This window comes from Falco naumanni, chromosome 1, assembly GCF_017639655.2.
Source record: "Falco naumanni isolate bFalNau1 chromosome 1, bFalNau1.pat, whole genome shotgun sequence".
NCBI classification, from domain to species: domain Eukaryota; kingdom Metazoa; phylum Chordata; class Aves; order Falconiformes; family Falconidae; genus Falco; species Falco naumanni.
Genome location: NC_054054.1, coordinates 4084182 through 4102240, shown reverse-complemented (window position 1 = coordinate 4102240; position 18059 = coordinate 4084182). Strand labels below are relative to the sequence as shown.

At 47.7% G+C, this 18059-nt stretch overlaps 1 protein-coding gene across 1 annotated transcript in view; it reads right to left on the bottom strand.

Moving 5' to 3' along the window:
* The window catches only part of STOX2 (storkhead box 2), a 149223-nt gene extending 131555 nt beyond the window's left edge, over positions 1–17668 (bottom strand). The window contains exon 1 of the mRNA XM_040603680.1: positions 17299–17668. Coding sequence (XP_040459614.1) covers positions 17299–17476 — 178 coding nt within the window. The 5' untranslated portion in view covers positions 17477–17668. The remainder of the gene's footprint in view (positions 1–17298) is intronic.
* Between the last annotated feature and the right edge of the window lie 391 nt (positions 17669–18059).

Genomic DNA, 18059 nt, shown 5'->3' with positions numbered 1-18059 from the left:
GTTCCTGCCTTTGTTTCTGCAATTTTCTATTTACCTTTCTATTATCAACTTTAGTATGTTTCTCAAATGTTTTCCTATCCTTTAGACAGAAAATGCCCCAGTACTTGGGCTGCTGCCTGAAGAAGGCTGAGCAAAAAAAAAACAAAAAAACACCTTTGGTCCAGTTGTCTTCTCAGCGAGAATAATTACACAAGAACTCCTGCAATGCAAAAGCTGTGACCTTCAAAAAAGAAAAACAAACAAAAAGCCAACTGTAGTTAGGAAGGTAATTCACACCCTTGCCTTTAAACAAACTTAACCAACATGTTCTTAAAAGGAACAAAGACATTTTAATTGTGTTTGTTGTGCCTCTGCATTCTCAGCCTTGTCCAGTCATCAGCATGATCCCGGTCATGAGTGCCTGGAGAGTGGGATGCCCAGTGCCACCACTACAAACAGTAACACACACGCTGACACCCTACGCAAACATGGGATGGGGAAGGGAGAGCGATTTTATTTACATGAGTGGCAAATGGATGGAGAGGAGGAAATAAAAGCTGCACCAATAAATCCTTTCAATACAACATCTGTATTTTGGCCCTCCCTATTTACCACACACAGTAACAAGTTTCAGAAACCTCCGCAGAAACAGGACGATGCTTTTCCTTTCAAGGAGTCCGGAGCTAACGGTGTGAGATAGCTTGCCCAGACACTGTGAGCTGGTCAGATAGAAAAAAAATAATTAGACAGGAGTCTATTCTTTGGTCAAGTCACTAAAGCTATCTAATGAAGTCAGAGAATAGAATCCTATCTAATAAAGGCAGGCACGCCCTTACCAGTGTATTAGTCAGACAGGCGGCTCTGGCTTCTACATTTAGAAAATCTTGTATATAATTGCCTGGGCTTGCAAATGCCACTATATTGTATTTCTAGCGATGCTCTGGGCAGCATATTTTCTATGAGTTATACCATCAGGAAAGCTATACGACCTCACTCAACTAGCAGCACACTTTGCTTACACACACACACATACTTCTGAACTGTTTGAAGGTGAAGCAGAATAACTGGAAACACATGAGCGGGGAATTGCTTGATTTTACCCCACCGTACCTTCTACAAGTCAAGTGAAACCAGCCACTCACAGCACTACGAAGAAAGCCACAGTTTGTCCAGAAGTTAATAGAAAAATGTATTTACTCTTGCTAGCGACTAAAGAGCATCAATACTCAACTTCACCAGCAGCCTTCATAGTTTGCCTGGAATAACAGTAAAAAGTGTGAGCTGCCCTCTTTACTGAGTCCGGGGTGAATTTGACTCCAGGACTTACAGAACAGTTTTACTCAACTGTCATTATTCACGTTATCTTCACAGCCATGATGAAAGCTGTGAATTGTTTCTGAAAGAGCACTTTCATTTCTGGAGACTGAGAAAGTATTTCCTGGCTGGACCCTCAGAAGCAGATCTGTTAATGATTCAACAGCAAAACATATTTTCTTGGGCAAGAAGAGAGGAAATGAGTATGAGAGTTAAGAATAAGACAAATCACAAAGTCTGTGTTTTCATATGTTCTTTCTCTCCTGTGTTCCCCTTCGCTTAAGGCATGTCTATTCCTCATGTCACTAGACATACAGTCTAACTCCTACTGTCACTGGAAAATTCCCACTGAGGGAAATAAAAGTTGGATCTTTTATATAAGATGGGATGGGAAGCTCTGTAGTTGCCACGCTTGCCTCCTCCAGCAACCCACCAGAAGATGAATGCTGAATAAAGCAGAATTTATTTTGCACGTCATTTCGTAGCCCAGAGGGTATCCATCAGGCTGCAGAAACACTGAAATTAAGTGTGAATGGTCAGTGTCTCCTCCTCCCCTCTATGCATGGAGACCAGCTCCACGGCCGGCAGCCTTCATTAAGTGCTTTCTGCCAAAAGGCTGAGATAAGAATGAAAGGCAAGAGATAAGAAGGAAACGAAACGCTCACTAACCAGAGTAGTTTGTTGAGTCTAAAGCCAGACTGAAAACATGATTGAATGAGCTGAGTAAAAAGACTGTGGTTGCACAAGGAGTAGGTCCACTGCAGACAGAAAAGTCTCAAAAAACCTGAGGTTACGAGAGAAAGAAAGAGCACTTGGCCAGTGGAAGTTACAGAAAATGAGTTAACCAGGTCATTACGACGTGCTTTCTCAGCGTTTAAAACTAAAGAAAGGGCAGGCTTACTGGCCATTTCCAAAGGTCTACCACAATTACGTAAAGCAGCTATTGCTGGGTTTCTAGCAAAAAAAAATTAAACCATGGATTAAGCGGGTGGCAAAAAACCAAGTCCTACCCAAGAACAAGCAGTGCGGTGAGAAGAGATCCTCCTATAAAGAGCTGCTGGCAACCATGACTCTGTCAATCACCTTAAGGATCTGTCAAAACAGACAAATACAGCCAAGGCAGACCAATATTTTGGGGCAGGTTTTGTGCTTTTGGGTTTGTGGTTTGTTTTTTTGTTGGTTTTTGTTTTTGGTGGTTTTTTTTGTTTTTTTTTTAAAGAACAAGCACACTGGGACCGATGGCACCAGCTGCCTAAACTTGTTCTTAAGCTGTGCATTCCAGAAGGTAGCCCATTTGCCTCAAAAATCTGGCGTCCAAACAGTGTGGGTGGAAAGCCAAGCCAGCCGGCCGGTGCTGTGTGCTTCCCAGGTCTCCCATTCCACAGAGCAACTGGAGGCAGGAGGACCAGGGGAACCTGTTGTGCAGGAGCCAGGGTTACAAAAGGACCTGTCCATAGCAAAACATGCAGGAGATGTGGAAATCATCCATGAGATCTAGCAGAAGTGCTGTTAGCTGCTGCTGTCTTCAACAGGGCACTATGGCTTAGATGACGGATGCAACCTGGCCCAATGTCACAGTTGCGAGCAGGAGGTTGGACCAGAGATCCCTGGAGGTCCCTTCCCACCCAAATTACCTTAGGATTCCACAAATATCTGTTTGCAGACTATAACGCAGAGGAGATAAGGCTGCAGGTCCACAGCAACTTATCCCAGTCTCTCCTCTCCTCCCCCACCCAACCCCAGCTTCGGCTTTTGTGTTTGAGCTGGCTCACTGTGGGCTCCCGTGTCAGAGCAAAAGGGAGAGCAAAGGCTGGGAGACCTGCACAGCGCTGACGCACACCAGCTCACACCACTGGGGCAGTGCAGATATGGGGAGAAGTCTGGTTCCTGCCAGAAACGATAAGGAGGGACCGTACTCCTGCAGTCAAACATCTGAAAGTGGACTTGCACCATCCACGATGAAGAGGAGGCGGAAATAAAAAAGGCAAGTTAGGGAAACACCAGCAAGGACCAACTCAAGCACTTTCCATATCAACGCTGTTAGGGCCCAGCAGATGGTTTCTCAGCCCCGTTGTCCCCACACTGTTCAGCACCACACCTTGCCTTAACCATCTCAGGCTTTTAAGGGTCAAAACCATGACATCTACAAAACGCGTGGTCTGACCTCTGAGCAAAACAGCACCGTACCGATTCCAAGAGCCAACTTTTGAAGGCTCAGCCTCAGCTAGCACCAAATGCAGCCAACGACATTTCTGGAGCCATCAGGAGAGGCAAGTCTCGGAGGAAGGTGGAAATTGTAGAAGCAGCTAGGGCAGAGCCAACAGCCGACCAACAATGCCGCAAGCAGGGGGGTGGCAGGTGGGCTGGGAAGGGACAGGCTGTTATCAACACTTCATCAGGCTGGTGTGATCCTGGCACAAAGCCACCATGGAGAGGAAGACAAGAGCTTGCATGCTCACGCAAGCTTTTAAGCAGAGAGATAGCATTGAGAAAAGGTCAGTCACAGATAAAGGTAAAAGCCACACTTTTTTTTTTTTTTTTTTTTTTTTTTTTTTTGGTGTGAACAAAAGTTCACACAAAAAGAAATTCAAAAGGCAGGAAGCGAAAAGCCTTGAGAAGTTCACTGCAAGTTTGTAAAGGAGGGTGACGGTATCCCAAGCCTGGTTATTAATACCAAATCTGGGTAAGGCTGAGCTAGCCTTAACCTAGGGACTTCAGTCACTTACTGTGGCAGCTCATCACAGGCTGCCTGAGCAGCAAGGGGAGTCAGCACTGCCAAAACCCATAATTATTGCTGGAGTTGAAGAATGCAAACCATACCTGAGCTGGCTAGCTCGAAACTAGCTCAGATACATTTATGTTCAGCTGCAACACACGCAGGAAAAAGTCAAGAAGCCTTAACCATGAAACGAAGCTTGGTCATCTTGCAAAAGTTCTGAGACCTATGGTTTCAAGAAGGGAAGAGAAAACCCCACTAGATATCACTTGCCTTTCCACCCTCGCTTTTCCAGGATGACAGTAGGTCACTTCCCCAGGTGTACTCCTGGGCATTGCCACAGACAGAAGAGAACAGGGCAGTACCGACAAACGTGCTTCAGTAGAAGACGCGGAGTTGCCTTGAGGTGCCAATCTCATCTTTTCTTACCATAATTAGGAAAGAACAAGCCTGCGAGAAGTCATATACAGTACTAAAACCTATAGGTAACATCACACAAGAATCAGTTTGCAGTTTTGTGAAAGAAACACCATATAAAGCATTACAGGCTCCAGCTCCCTTCTGCAACACTCCATGCAATCACTGCCGGTGTTTCCATGGCATGTCCCACAGACCAGGACAGATGACATGCCTACTCTTAGGTCTACTGACCCCGTGGGCCTGGCACTCGTTTTTTTAGTGAACAACTACAGCAAATAAAGTCAGGACAGGATAGCTGTTCATGAAGCATTACATGTTTACGGCTCCACATTCAAGGCAAACACGTATCTAAGTATCTGTGACTGCAAACCCACTGTAGCTCTACTCCAGCTTTCAAAAAGACTTATGCACGCAGCTCATTCATGAAGCAGGCTGAGGGGTGCCACAAGAAGTAATTACTACAGCCCAAGCGGTGAGGAAACAAGTAAAGCAAATCCAGGCAGGTTTTGAGCAAGAATTCTTTGCCTGATGGCCTATTTAGAGATTACCTCTCATTCACAAGTAACCTCCTATGTGTGTATAATTATCCAGGGGTTTGCACCGTGAGAGCACCTACGGACTTCAGTGCCAGCTCAGTGCTGCCGTGCCCAGCACAACGTCGATCTGACAGAGCCACCAAGTTCTCTGCCCAAAAGCATTTCTGCTGTCAAACACAAGGCAAGGAGCATCGTTTTCCAAGCTTTCCAACAGGCAGCCCTCGAAGTGCCAGCTATCCCCGTACGTGGTTAGGTGGGCTGCTCCAAAAGTTACCACTGCAGGTGTCCTCAAAGCAGAGAAGGGGGAAAAGCGCAGAGCAAGCACCGAGCTTCGGGGTAGCTGCCATAGATGATGAATTGTGAACTATGAGAAGGGAAGGTTTGATGAAGTCTGCAGCGTGCTGGCAGGGGAGCACGAGCTCCAGCCGCACAGGTACCTGACGCTCTGGCATTAAATGGTGAGGGCTTGGTGACCTAGGTTTTCAACTTTGGGTCTGCAGAACCCCAGGTGATCTGCGAACTCTTTTCCAGAAAGATAAAAGTGAAAAGCTGTGCTTATATTTGCTGTATTTCTGCTGGAAACTCCGCAGTTCGCAAACTGAGGAAAGCTGCAACCAGCAGATTATTACTCACCGGGACAGGAGGCAATGTAATGATTCAAAGCAATGGGAAGATCCTCAGGAATTGAAATGGGTGCACAAGCCACTGAGCAAAAGCATTCACCGGCGTGGAAACAAGAAAAAAAATAAATTGAAATAGCACGTCCCAGTTGTTCAACATTTTCCCAGCTAGTGGGAAAACAGTTCTGTCAAAATTATTTCCTTTTTACCCTCGTCGGTCATCACAAAAGCCAGCTCTGAAGTCTGTAGCTCACTTTTCTTGCATTTCACAAGATGATTGGTGTCTAGTGGCTCCCAACAGACAGGATATATTTTGGCCTCTCTCCCAACACAAACACTGAAGAGATTGGAAAGACGGCACTGGGATTAATTTAAGTAACCATTGAAACCTGAAGCCCAACAATTATCTAAGGGAAAAAAAAATAATTAAAAAAGACTCACGTGCTGCCACACAGATAAATCTGCTTTCCCTCTTTAAGATCAAACATGTCACTGAACGAGACTCGTTATTGACAGAGAAAAGCAGAACAATGATGGATGTAGCAATTCTGACACTAAAGCATTTTACAGCCGTACTGCACTTGAAAGGTAGCCAAGAAGCAAGTCCCTGCAGACCTTCCAGCAGCTATTTGGCATCAGCTTCACCGAGGAGCAATAGCTGTGCACCTCTAACAAAGACAAACGAACCATCAGAACGTACCCTGGAAACAAAACCAAAGAACTTGAATTAATAAGAAATCTATAAACGAAAGGTTACAAGCTAGTGCCGTAAATAAAAGATGTAAGATGATAGCCACCAATTCCTGCCCAAGGAAAGAAACCAGACTGATTGTAGGTCAAGGTGCCTGCTTTTTGTGACTTCATCTTTATTGACAGAAGTATTAATTAAGACTTCCTTCTCATAACTTTATTGAGGAAGTATTAATTAAGACTGCCACTTCATACTTTTATTGAAGAAGTATTAATTAAGACTGCCTCTTTGTACTTTTCCTGAAGGCATCTACAGACCCTGGATGACCTGTTCTGCTGTTTATTTTTCAAAGTACTGTACACTTCAAAAATAAAAATGCAAAGAATACTAGTCCTGATTCTGCAAGCTTAATTCTCAAAGAGCTCCTGGCTTTGATGCAGATGACCCACTCTGGGATTAACCAGGCAGAGATTCCTCTGTTCCTGTGGCAAACCTCTTAACAACAGTCAGGCAAGTGCAAGAACATACAACATGCCTATATTTAAAGAATATATTATATATATATTCTACTGTGGAATGCTTAAGCACACAAAAATTCTTTGAGAAACACCACAAAGCTTCATAGCCCTATGAGTTCTATGTTCTTCCATCCCCACCTTGCAGGGATCTCCCAATCTGCTGAAGGATGGAGATGACACCATGTAGCTAGACCTCCTAAAAAAACACATTAAGTCCTATTGAAGTCTCTGCTTTCGACAAAAACAGAGCAGACCTGACACCTGTCAGATTTGCTTCCCTACCACATGAAGCACTACATCCAAGATTATCCGTTCACATCACTCAGAACCTGGCCAGCCTCCCTTCTCTTTCAGTCTCCTACTCCTTCCAGATGTTCATATTCACAAAGAAGACTTCTCTACAAGGCTGACAACTGGTCTGAAGATGACTGTTTAAAAAATATACTTGTTTCTAGAGCACCTAAGATTGCAGAGACTGGTTTCCTGCTCACTGTTTACCCCCTGTTTACCCCTTAATGACTGTTCTCTGCAGCTTCTCACAAAACATTTTCCTCTTTAACTGCATAGGATTTTTCAATCAATAACACCAAGAAGGTGTTTCTTTTAATCAAAAGGATAATTGTGACAAATTAGCAATGACTGCAGGAAAGCTCAGTGTCCTTAAAGCTCTTCTCAGCCCGGCTTCAGAAACAGCGGGTGAATGTGCCCCTTTAAATTCCCTTTTCTCAAATTAAACTAGGGACAAAACTCCCACCCTGGTGTTGGGTTTTGGTGTGGGTTTTGTTTTTTTTAATAACCCCTCCTGCTAATAGCATCTGCTATGTTAGATACTGCTTTTGCTTTAAAATAGACCTTAAAACCCTGTTTGTCGGCTGGCTAAGCTGCCATGTGAACACGCAGCTACCCAGGACACCCCCACAGCCCCGGCTGCCCACCGCGCAACACCAGGCACCTGAACCCCCCCCCCCCCACACACACACACACACAAACTCACCCGGCTGCCCACAACCCGCTCCTCCTTTGACTTAAACAGCCACATGAAAACCAGGAACGTGACGGCCCACCAGGACACCTCCTTCCTCTGCTCTGTCCCGATGCTGTGGATGTTTCCCCCTCTCCCCTGGGCTCTCAGGATTGCCCACGCCAGCCCGGGCAGGGGCATTTGCAAAGCCTCGCCGGGAGGAACGGATGGAAATCCTCGCACAGGTGCTGACCTGCTTCTGGCTTCCGAAGCCAGAGCATCTCGACAGCAGCCTCAGATTAAGCAAGGTGTACGGCTTGCCCTGAGCGAAGACGGGTAGCGACAAAGGAGGCCCTTCAGGGAAACCCAAAGAAAACCCTCGGCTTGCTCTTAGTGCCAGCTTTTGTTATTTCATCTGTCAATTAAGAGAGAGGTTGTCTGGGCACTAACCCTGCAATAGGCGCAAGCAGGAGAGCAAACATTTAATGCCGGTCTGCCCCAGGGGGAAGCAAGTGCAGAGCCCGCTCCCACACGGGCTGAGGAGCGGCTGGAAGGCTCAGGGGCAGGCTGAGCAGTCCTGGCAGCCAAAGAGCACCCCAAGAATCCATTGACTAAACCCTCTAAAAGAAAAGGGGGAAAAAAAACCCCACCAGAACCAAAATCAAAATAACAAAAACCCCAAACCAAGCCACCAAACGTGCAGAAGTTCACTGCAGCATCACATGGAGTTCACAAGACTTCAGTTACCTATCTAGAATTTGAACACGATCAGTTAACAGACCATAATAAATCTCATTTATGTTGGGTTGATCTCTTTGGGAAGGGACATGGGCAATGAACTGTACATGCATTGCTGCTGGCACAGTTGCAGGGCTTGGACCCAAGGATGTCAGTAAGACAAGGTGAGTAGACACCATATATTTATTAGGCTATAAAGTCTTCCTCACAATGACCTGGAGAAAGGCTGATACATCCAGAAACCGATCTATTTCTTCTATATTTTTTGCATATAGGAAGATATCCATAGATATTATGACCAAAGTGGAAAATACAGCTACAGTCTGAAAGAGTGAATATCAATTTGTCTTTCTTCTTAAGCGAGTTTCACTAGACTTGGTATAAGCTTTTTTTAAAGGACAAAAAAAAAAACTTCCCATTTTTCAAAAAGAAATACTCATTTTGTAGCCCCACAATAATACCTAAGATGATGCTGCCAAATCGCAAACACACTAGCAGCACCCAGCTGCTTCTGATGCTAATAATACACGGCGAGTTTTACAGCTCCAGCGTTAAACACAGTCCTTGCAGTCTCACCCCTTCTCGAGAGCTTCTGAACACCCAGCGAGCGCGTATGTTACTGCACACGCGACTTCCAGGCAGGAGATAAGCAGGAGTTCCTAGAGCTACAGTTACTGGTGCGGATGGATGCAGTGATGCTCTGCCCTGCTACCCACGCAGGGACTGAGCCACTGCTCAGCCGCAGTCCAGCCCCAGGTCCCCCCCCTCCCAAACCACATTTTTCTTTCCCCTCTGCTGGCACCAGGAGGAGGAATCAGCCTCCCCCACAGCCAGCCAAGTTCTGCTGGCCACTGAGGTTTAGGCCATGTTATTGGGAAAGCCACTGGGACTGGTCACCTTCCAACAGCCCCTCTCCATTTTTTCGGTGGGATACCTCGTACCGCGGCCAGCAATGGGCCCTTCAGCATCCTGGCTGTCCTCCGAAGGTGAGCGTGAGCTAGCATGTGTACCTTCTGAAGCACTGGCAGCTAGCAAAAACTGCTTTAAAACCAAAACTTCAGGAAGGTACCCACACCACACTCTTCAGATGGAAAAAACTTTTGTTGTCACAGTGTATACATTTTGTAAAGAACTACGCTTGGAGTCATTTCCTAGTGTTTAAGTGAACAGTTTACTTTTATAAAAGAGCAATCTTTAATACTGCTGCTTATCCCTTTGTTAATCATCTGATAGTGGAATTCAAGGTTAAGCTAAAAGGCTCTGTATTTTACTCAGACTTCTGCTGTTTTGCTGTCCTGTCCCACCCATCCCCCCAAAGAAAGGAAGAACAACAACAGTCTCATATTGCAGGGGTTAGAAGTATATCCAGCTCCACAAAACACACTACAGAAGTCATTATACTCTGCATATTTAAATGCACGCTATAGCAACTTTCTTTCATAAGAAAACCAAAAACAGGCTTAATAAGCGCCAACAGCAATATTACACCATTGCTTTTCTGCTGCAGAAAAAGCAGTGACGAGAAGAACCACTATTCAGATTCCCTGAGTAGTTACTGACCTCTGAATGCATGCTCTATTGCTATTGTGGCTGAGAACAGGAGCCCGATTAAAAAACGGAGCTGTGAAGACCTGCTCAAATGTCAACAGGAAAGCACTTTGTTTCATCAAAATATACATGTTTGTACATTCTTAACATTCAGGTATTTCTTGTTCCAGGTTTCAGGTGAAAAATCCCAGGTCACAAACTGAGGGATCAATTACACTGGACAGAAGAAAGCATGTTTACATATTAGGTGAAGAGATTTTATTCCAAGAAGAACATAATACCCTTAAAAACCTTTCCAGATCTGGCCCACCCAGGGAGTAGTTTCGATACTGGAAACTGGAGACTGCAATAACATTCCCAGCAGTCAACATCATTAGAAAATAATCAAAACATTTATGCTTTTGTATTTAAAAGAAAGAAACAAAGTTTGGAGAGAGCTTGAATGTTACAGAACCCTGTTAAATTTCTGCTACTGCAGAAAATTATTATTAAGAGGTTCCTCCCATCCTCATGTTTCTGCAGGGGAAACCACCATCTGGCTGCAGCTTTTATTTTCTCCAAACGCCTCAGCCTTTCCTTGACTACCAAGAAAAGAGGAGCCTGCTCATCACGTGTTTGCCGAAGCCAAGGGAAGGTGTGATGCTGCTCAGAAGGTAGCTCGGGATGCCAAGAGTCTTGAAGGACAGCCAGTCCACTTGAAGGACACCCAGTCCACCTGGGTTGCATCCTTTCTGCTACCCTCTCCGAACGGATGTCTTGAGTGCAGATGAGAACACGGTAAAGCCCTGGCATGCCCTGCCTGGGGGCCAAGCTATAATCCTCCTGGCCAGCAGAAAGGTGGACAGGTTCACCATCTGGATGAATGGCCCGAGGCAACACCACCAGCAGAGCTGGGAGAGAGTTCCAACTGCATTACCATTCCCTTTACAAAGAAGCCAAATCAAAAACCTGCCACTTACGCCCCCCGACAGCCGTGTCTGCATACGTAGCTGACCCTTCCTATAGCATCGTTGCGCTAAACACACATTTCTCCAGGAAACAAAACGAAGCCGTTTCAAGCTAAATTTTAACCGCTGGCAACACACCTAGAAGGTCTGAGCTTAGTCTGCTAAAATCATTGCAATTTGATTAATAAAACCTTAGGCAACGTGCCCCTAACAAGCAAATTAGAAAGACAGGACAAAGCTGGGAACGTGTTCCTGAGCTTTTGTGCCACCAAACGGTGAAGAGGAGCGGGCAGGGTGGGGGTACCTGTGGCCGGTGGCCCCACAGCCCTTGCCACGGCCCCTGGGCACCCCACCCACCTCAGCCTTTCTAAAACCAAAACTGACTGTACAGAAGAAGCGCGGGACAGATGGAAAGGCGATGCAGCAAGTGGCCCCGTGGCACACGGTGCTGGCAGCCCAGGAGCCCGCTTAAGCGCTGGGAGTAACACTTGACAAGGGCTTCATTCAGCCCCCGGCTAAGACAAGGGCCCTTCGAGGAGGGAAATAAGGAGCATTTAATTAAAGACCGGACCCTCACGCGCGGACAAAGAGACGGAGAGCGTGAGGGCTCTGGTGCCACTTGCCCTTCGGCAGAGCCCCACAGCCAAAGGCTGCCGGCGGCCACCACAGCTCCCTTACAGCATCTCTTCTTTAACTTGCAAGACCGGACGGCTTATTTGCCACCGGGAAGGGCTCTTGACTATACAATGGCACTCTTTGTGGGGGGGCAGGAGGTGGGGAGACAGTACTGGCTGCCCGTTGACCTTATAAATCCTTCACTTGAGTTGCACAATGAATACCATGCGTCAGTGTCTTTGACTTCGCTTCTTCACAAGAAGCTGCTTTGAGCAGAAAAAAAAAAAAAAAAAAAAAGGAAAAGAAACGAAGTCTAATAGGTCAGATCTTTCTTTCCTGTGTTTTTTTTTTTTATTTTCACAATACGTTTTAGACAACCTGCATCAGTCTTGCAGGCCATCCACAGCTTTCTTTAAAGAGCAAAAAGCATTTCTGACTCCAAGATTTCACTCCCAAAACACAAGCACAAAACACACGCTGCGAAATCCGGCACTTTCTATGCAGTCCATACTCGTTTAGCTGCTGCCTCTCTCTCCCCAGTCTCTAAAAGCTGCTTTTACAAAGTACATTAAAGGCCCAACCCAACACTTGTGAACAACAAAGTTCTTTGCTGAGAGTTGGGAGTAAATTCATAAGCACCTCAGCCAGGCCATCAACATTTTTTATTTTTTTTTTGGGCTGCAATAACCACCTCACAAACATACAAAGTGCTTAGTGGATCTCTAACCATCTCTAAGTTGGGGTGGGACAGAAGGAGAAAAAAAACTTGTAGTTTAAATCCCCTGAAGTTCCCATGGTAATAACCACAAGGCATACAAAAGGTGCAGATGAGTGTGCAGTAACCTCCTCCTCGGAGGTTTTATTACTATGAAACCTAATGCTCCCTCACTGAAAAGAAATTTTCATGATATAAAGGAGATAATTGGGAAGAAAAAAAGACAAATCACGTTTTATGACTGGCTATAGATGAATAACATTTGATGTCCGACAGTCTACACTGCACCATAATCATCCACTAATGACTCGAAAACTCACTGTGAAAATTACAGAACCTAAACCGGTGGGGTGTTAATTTAATTTTTGGAGGCAAGAGAGAACACGGCAGGGAGGGAAAAGAAAGGGAGCACTTAGCTCCAACTCCCAGCGTGGCAAAAAAATTCCTCCCCCCCCATGCCTGGCCGGGCAGGAACAATGCACAACAGCCTGGCCCCGCCGACTTTGCTGAATTATAACTCCTGCTAGTTAGTTTAATTATTGCACATACATTTCTGGAAAACTCCATTTGAACATCCGCTTCTAATTGGAGAAATTGCTCTGGGCATGACTGAAGGGTTATTATAAAGTTTGGACACTTCTTTTCAAGCAATCGTTACAAAAGGGCATGGCCCTTCCACGATGCATATGAAAACCTCTCAAAGGTGCCCATTGTCCAAGACACAGAAATCAAGTGCAAGAGATGCAGAAGGAAGTCTCCGTTGCGAACACAAAAGGTGATGAAGACAAGAAATTGAGGTGCAACACCCTGCTACACCACCAGTGCCTCACACAGAAGAGCTGAAAGGGGGAAAAAAAAATAATTCAGCTTCCAGGATGACAAATATCAGTAAGTGCAAATGGAAGGTGTGTCAAAGAAAGAAACCTTATTAAAATACTAACGCTCATTAAAGACTTAAATTTCAAAAGCCTTACAAAGTTACAGGAAAGCCTCAAATCACTCTTACCAAAGACAACGAATTTCATCATGGGACCTATAGGTTTGCATAAGGCTTCCTTGACCCCCTAAATCAGCATATTTAGCATGTGCTGGTTTGGGATGTTTTTTTATTCAGAAACTGCGTATGTTTCCCAAAGCCTCCCCTCCAGCCAACTTAAAAAACCTAGAATACACCCACCAATTTCCTAATACCCAAGTAACTCTTGATCGCTGCAAAAAATGGATGCTGGGCAAGCTTTGGTGGCATAACCATTTCGTTTAATAAAACTTCCAGAGAAGTAAGTTTTCAAGTCACACATGAAACATCCCCTGTATCCTCAATCCCTAAGGTGTTGGTGCTAAAGCAACTTTCTGGTCTGCTTTGTATTCCTGCCCTCTTTCACGGTAGAATCTTATTGTATAATTCGAGCTAAATCTCTGTACACTGGAATCTCATGTGGATTTAATCCATTTACTTTCTGGCTCAGATACACCCACACCAAGGATACTAGAACTGCCCAGTCCCTGTTAGCTATAGATTACACTTCCATGAACTTTTCATTATCAAGCCAGGGTCACTTAAACGTGGAAAGACTATTCAGAGACGTCTCTCCTCCCCGTTTACATTTTACAGTACCAGCAGCAGAAAACATGCTATGCATATTAGAGGTTTAGTATTCTTTCCTTCTCACCAGCTACTTTTTCCTCCAGTTATTATCCCTGTGGCCATCACAACCCATTACTCATCAGACCAGCCAAAGCTCTGGACCACAACGAACAAGAAATAGCAGCTACACCAGCAGAGGTTTGAAAGCCAGGCTGCGGTCGGAATTCCTGGGTCACATTAGCACTTCACCATGTGGTTAAAGGGAAGCGTTGTCCAAGGCTCTCCGGTACCTGGGCACGGAGGTGGTGCAGCTGAGGAGGCATTTCTGTCCCTTGCCCCCTGCCAGGCGGCAGTGGGGAGTCAGGACGCTTTCCCCACGCTGCTTTTGGGGCAGGCAGCTTGGCCCCCAGCTACCCCATCCAGCCGTGCTCCAGGGGCAGGTGGGGCAGAAAGCCACCTCCACCTTTGTGCAATGAGAAAAGGCAAGACCGACCCCACAGCATTGCCCGGGTTCTCTACACACCAGGGCCATGGGGGAAAGACCCCCATGCACCCCCTCACTGCTACACCCGGCCAGGGCAACCCCCTATTCCTGCCACAGCACGGGGGCTACCAGCTGGGGCAGAAAACAGCAGCTTCACACTCATCAAAAACACCGTGCCCCTTTTTCCCCTTGATCCCACCAGTTATTTATTAACAGTAGTTAAGTATTACTGTTCCGCACCTCCCAACAGGCAGCCCTTCCCATCAGGCTGAGATAACCTACCTCTGGTTTTGAGAAGCAAAAAGCATAGGGACTTTTTGTCTGTAGGTGTACTGTTTGCTTCTTTAATGCTACAAAGTGGAGAATAAAGTGTGAGAGAGCTCCTAAATAAGTCACAGCCATTTACACATTAGGCACCTAATTATGTTGAAAATACAATTACACACATTTAAGCAGCTGCTCATGCCCACGGGCCAGGCCCGTTACTTTGACAATTCTTTAACTACCTAACTTTACAGTAAGTGCAAGTTGAATTCTCTTAGATACTAAGACCTGAATTATCAGTCTGGGTGTGGAAAAAAGGCAGTGGGGGAAACAAACAACAACAAAAAAAATCAATCAGTTGTTCTCATCTCATTTAGCGCATCTAAGGACACTGCACAACAGGCAAGACTCCCACAAGGTCCCCGCTCTTCTTGCATAGCCTTTAATCAAATACTGAGAGGCAGCTGCTATTTTTAAAGTCGAATGAAAACTTTTGGCTCCGGTCTTGTGCAAATTCGCAGCAAAGATAACCCACCCCACCCCCAAGGAATGTATATTATTATTTACACACCAGCAAGCTTACTTATTAACGCAAACTTCTAGTGAAAGTTGTATTTCCGTGTTTTAAAACCGGTCACAAAGACCTGTTTACATTCCCTGTCTGGCTTTAGTAACATCAAGGTCAGAGCCCACCCTTCCACAGCCCTCCTGCGCAGCGGGCTGAGGAATGTCACCTAGTGGGTAGAGTTCAGGGACACCCCACAAACCAAACACTCCTTTACACTCCATCAGGTGATGGCACCCATTCAAAAGCTCTTCATCCTTGGTCCAGCTGGAGCCAAAAAACCCACATGAGCTACACTGAGCAGCTAGCGTTAACCGCTGCCCGAATCTCTACACTTACCAGCACACCCTGTTGCAAAAGTAAAGGCGTGAGGATGTAAAGCCCTGGGTGGAAAGCAGCACTCGCAGGTTTTCTCCCCTTGTTTGCTGGCCAAAAACAGCAACTCCAGCCAAACTTCTCCAAGTTCACTACCCAACTTTCTACCCTCCTCTAAATACTGGTGGAATGCAGAAAACTTTTCTAACACTAGGACAAGACTTACCACCTGCTCTCCAACACTGGTTTGTCATCAGAGGTTCAGAGGAAATTTCACTATAATGAGGGAAAAAAGGTCCATCAGCTCATTTTTAAAGGGACGGCCCTGAGCTTCCCTATCATCACGGAAGAAACGGTAATAGTCGAGCAAGTCTATGGGGAAATAGTGAGCCACACAAGTGTCTGAAAACCGTGTGAGAGACAGACCGCTGACAAACAGAAGAGATCAGACTCTGCATTGCCTGTTCCAGAAGGGCACTGACAGCTACAAACATTCAAAACTGAGACTGAAAAAAGAAACTGTGGAACACTGAATATTCAGACTTCATTCTTTGCAGGAACCTTACACAGCTAATATTTTTAAAAGACTTGCAGGCGAGCATCCCACTTTAAGGATCTGAAACTCCCAGTGCAGAGCGCGCATCCCTAGCTCTGTGACCTGGTCCAGGTACCCGCTGCATAAGGCACAGATGACAGAGGGAATACTTAAGGAAGAGACAGTTTGCCTCACCATCACCGCTGCAACAGCCACGGGAAGCAATGAGACCTTTGAAACAATAAACCAAATCTTCACAATTTGTCTCCTCTCCATAAGAGAAGCTGCCTGTTTCAATCTGTGAAGGCTGCAAGTTACCTTAAATCCTAAGGAAATCTTCAGTTCTGCTGTCCTTCACAACTCCCCGATATATACAACAAATAGCTACAGCTTTATTTCTTAGAGAAGGGGTGTTTTTGGGGGGTGGGTGTCAAAACAAGTGCTGCAAACATGTTTGCTCTCCATGCTAGGATTTTTTTTTTTTTTTTCCGCTGAAGTCAGGCAGAGATGCACTCCTTCCCAGGCCGCTGTATACACTGGCGGGATCCCCTTGGGGAATCATGCCATAACTTGAACCTCCAGCCCACCACAGAGCAACAGCCTTGCCATCTACCGCCTGCGCTGCAGCCACCTGCCTTGCACCCCAAAACCGCCTTGCCCCCCAAAACCACGTCCGTTCCTCATCTCCTGCCACTACCCTCACCATGGCAGACACCCTCACAGCAATGCAGCGACACAAGTTTAAGCTACCGAGTAGATATAAAGCAAAACACTGGTTCAGCGAGCCTAGAAACGCTAGACCGTACTTTTAATTTTTCCAACGTTGGCAATTATTATCTTTGATTAACCGATTACCAGTCTGGTGAGAAGCTCGCATTCTTTGTAAGCGTGAGCAGTTTTGTGCTGAACGGTGTAAAGGTCTGGTAGCACAGGGGGGCGCGGGACCCCGCTACCGGGAGTCGCCTGGGACCAGCACGCCCGAGGAGCGAGCTGCGGGAGCCGCCCGGCGGGACAGCGGGACAGCGGGGCTTCACCTCGCCCGCCGAAGGAGACGGAGGAAGGCGCCTCCCCGGCCCGGCCCGCAGCTCTCCTGGCGATCCCCGGCACCCTCGTAACGCCGCCGGTCCCGTCCCGGCTCACCCACCCCCGGCCCCTGCAGGGGCAGCTCGGCGGGGCCGCCGCCACCCGGGGCGGAGACACCCCCACGTCCCCCCGGCCCCGACGGCACCTACCCAGGCACTTGATGTGGAAGCCGCTGGGGGGCTTGAGGGAGCGGCGCGCCCAGCCCTGGCGCAGCACCTCCAGGTGCTCCTCCTTGCCCTGCACCAGCAGCACCTGCTCGTCGATCCAGCCTAGGAAGAAGGTCTCGGCCACCGCCGCCGTGGCCCGCCGGTCCCAGAAGTGCTGCATGTTCTCCCGCTTGAAGTCCGCGAAGATCTCGTAGCCGATGCGGTGGCGGCCCAGCTCCGTCGCCGGCCCCGCGCCGCCGCCGCCGCCGCCGCCCCCCCCCCGGCCGCCCCCCGGCCGCGGCGCCCAGGACGATGGCCAGGGAGTGCGGGGCGATCTGCAGGCACCGCTCCGCCCTGCGCGGCATGGCCGCTTACCGCCCGCCGCCGGGCATGGGCACGGGCAGGGGCAGGGGCAGGGGCATGGGCACGGGCACGGGCAGGGGCATGCCTCCCCGCGGCCGCGCTGCCTCCCGCGACCGGCTGTCCGCCCCCCGCGCCGCTCCGCCCCCGCCACGACACGGCCCGGCACGGCCCGGGCCGCTCCGCCCCCCGGCACACCCCGGCACGGCACGGCACGGCACGGCACACCCCGGCACGGCACGGTTCGGCGCGGCACGGCACACCCCGGCACGGCACACCCCGGCACGGCACACCCCGGCACGGTCCGGCGCAGCACGGTCCGGCGCGGCGGGGATGCTGCCCCCCGGCAGCCGTTTCCCGCAGCGGGCAGGGGCCGCCGCCTGCCGGCGGGGCAGCCCGCACCC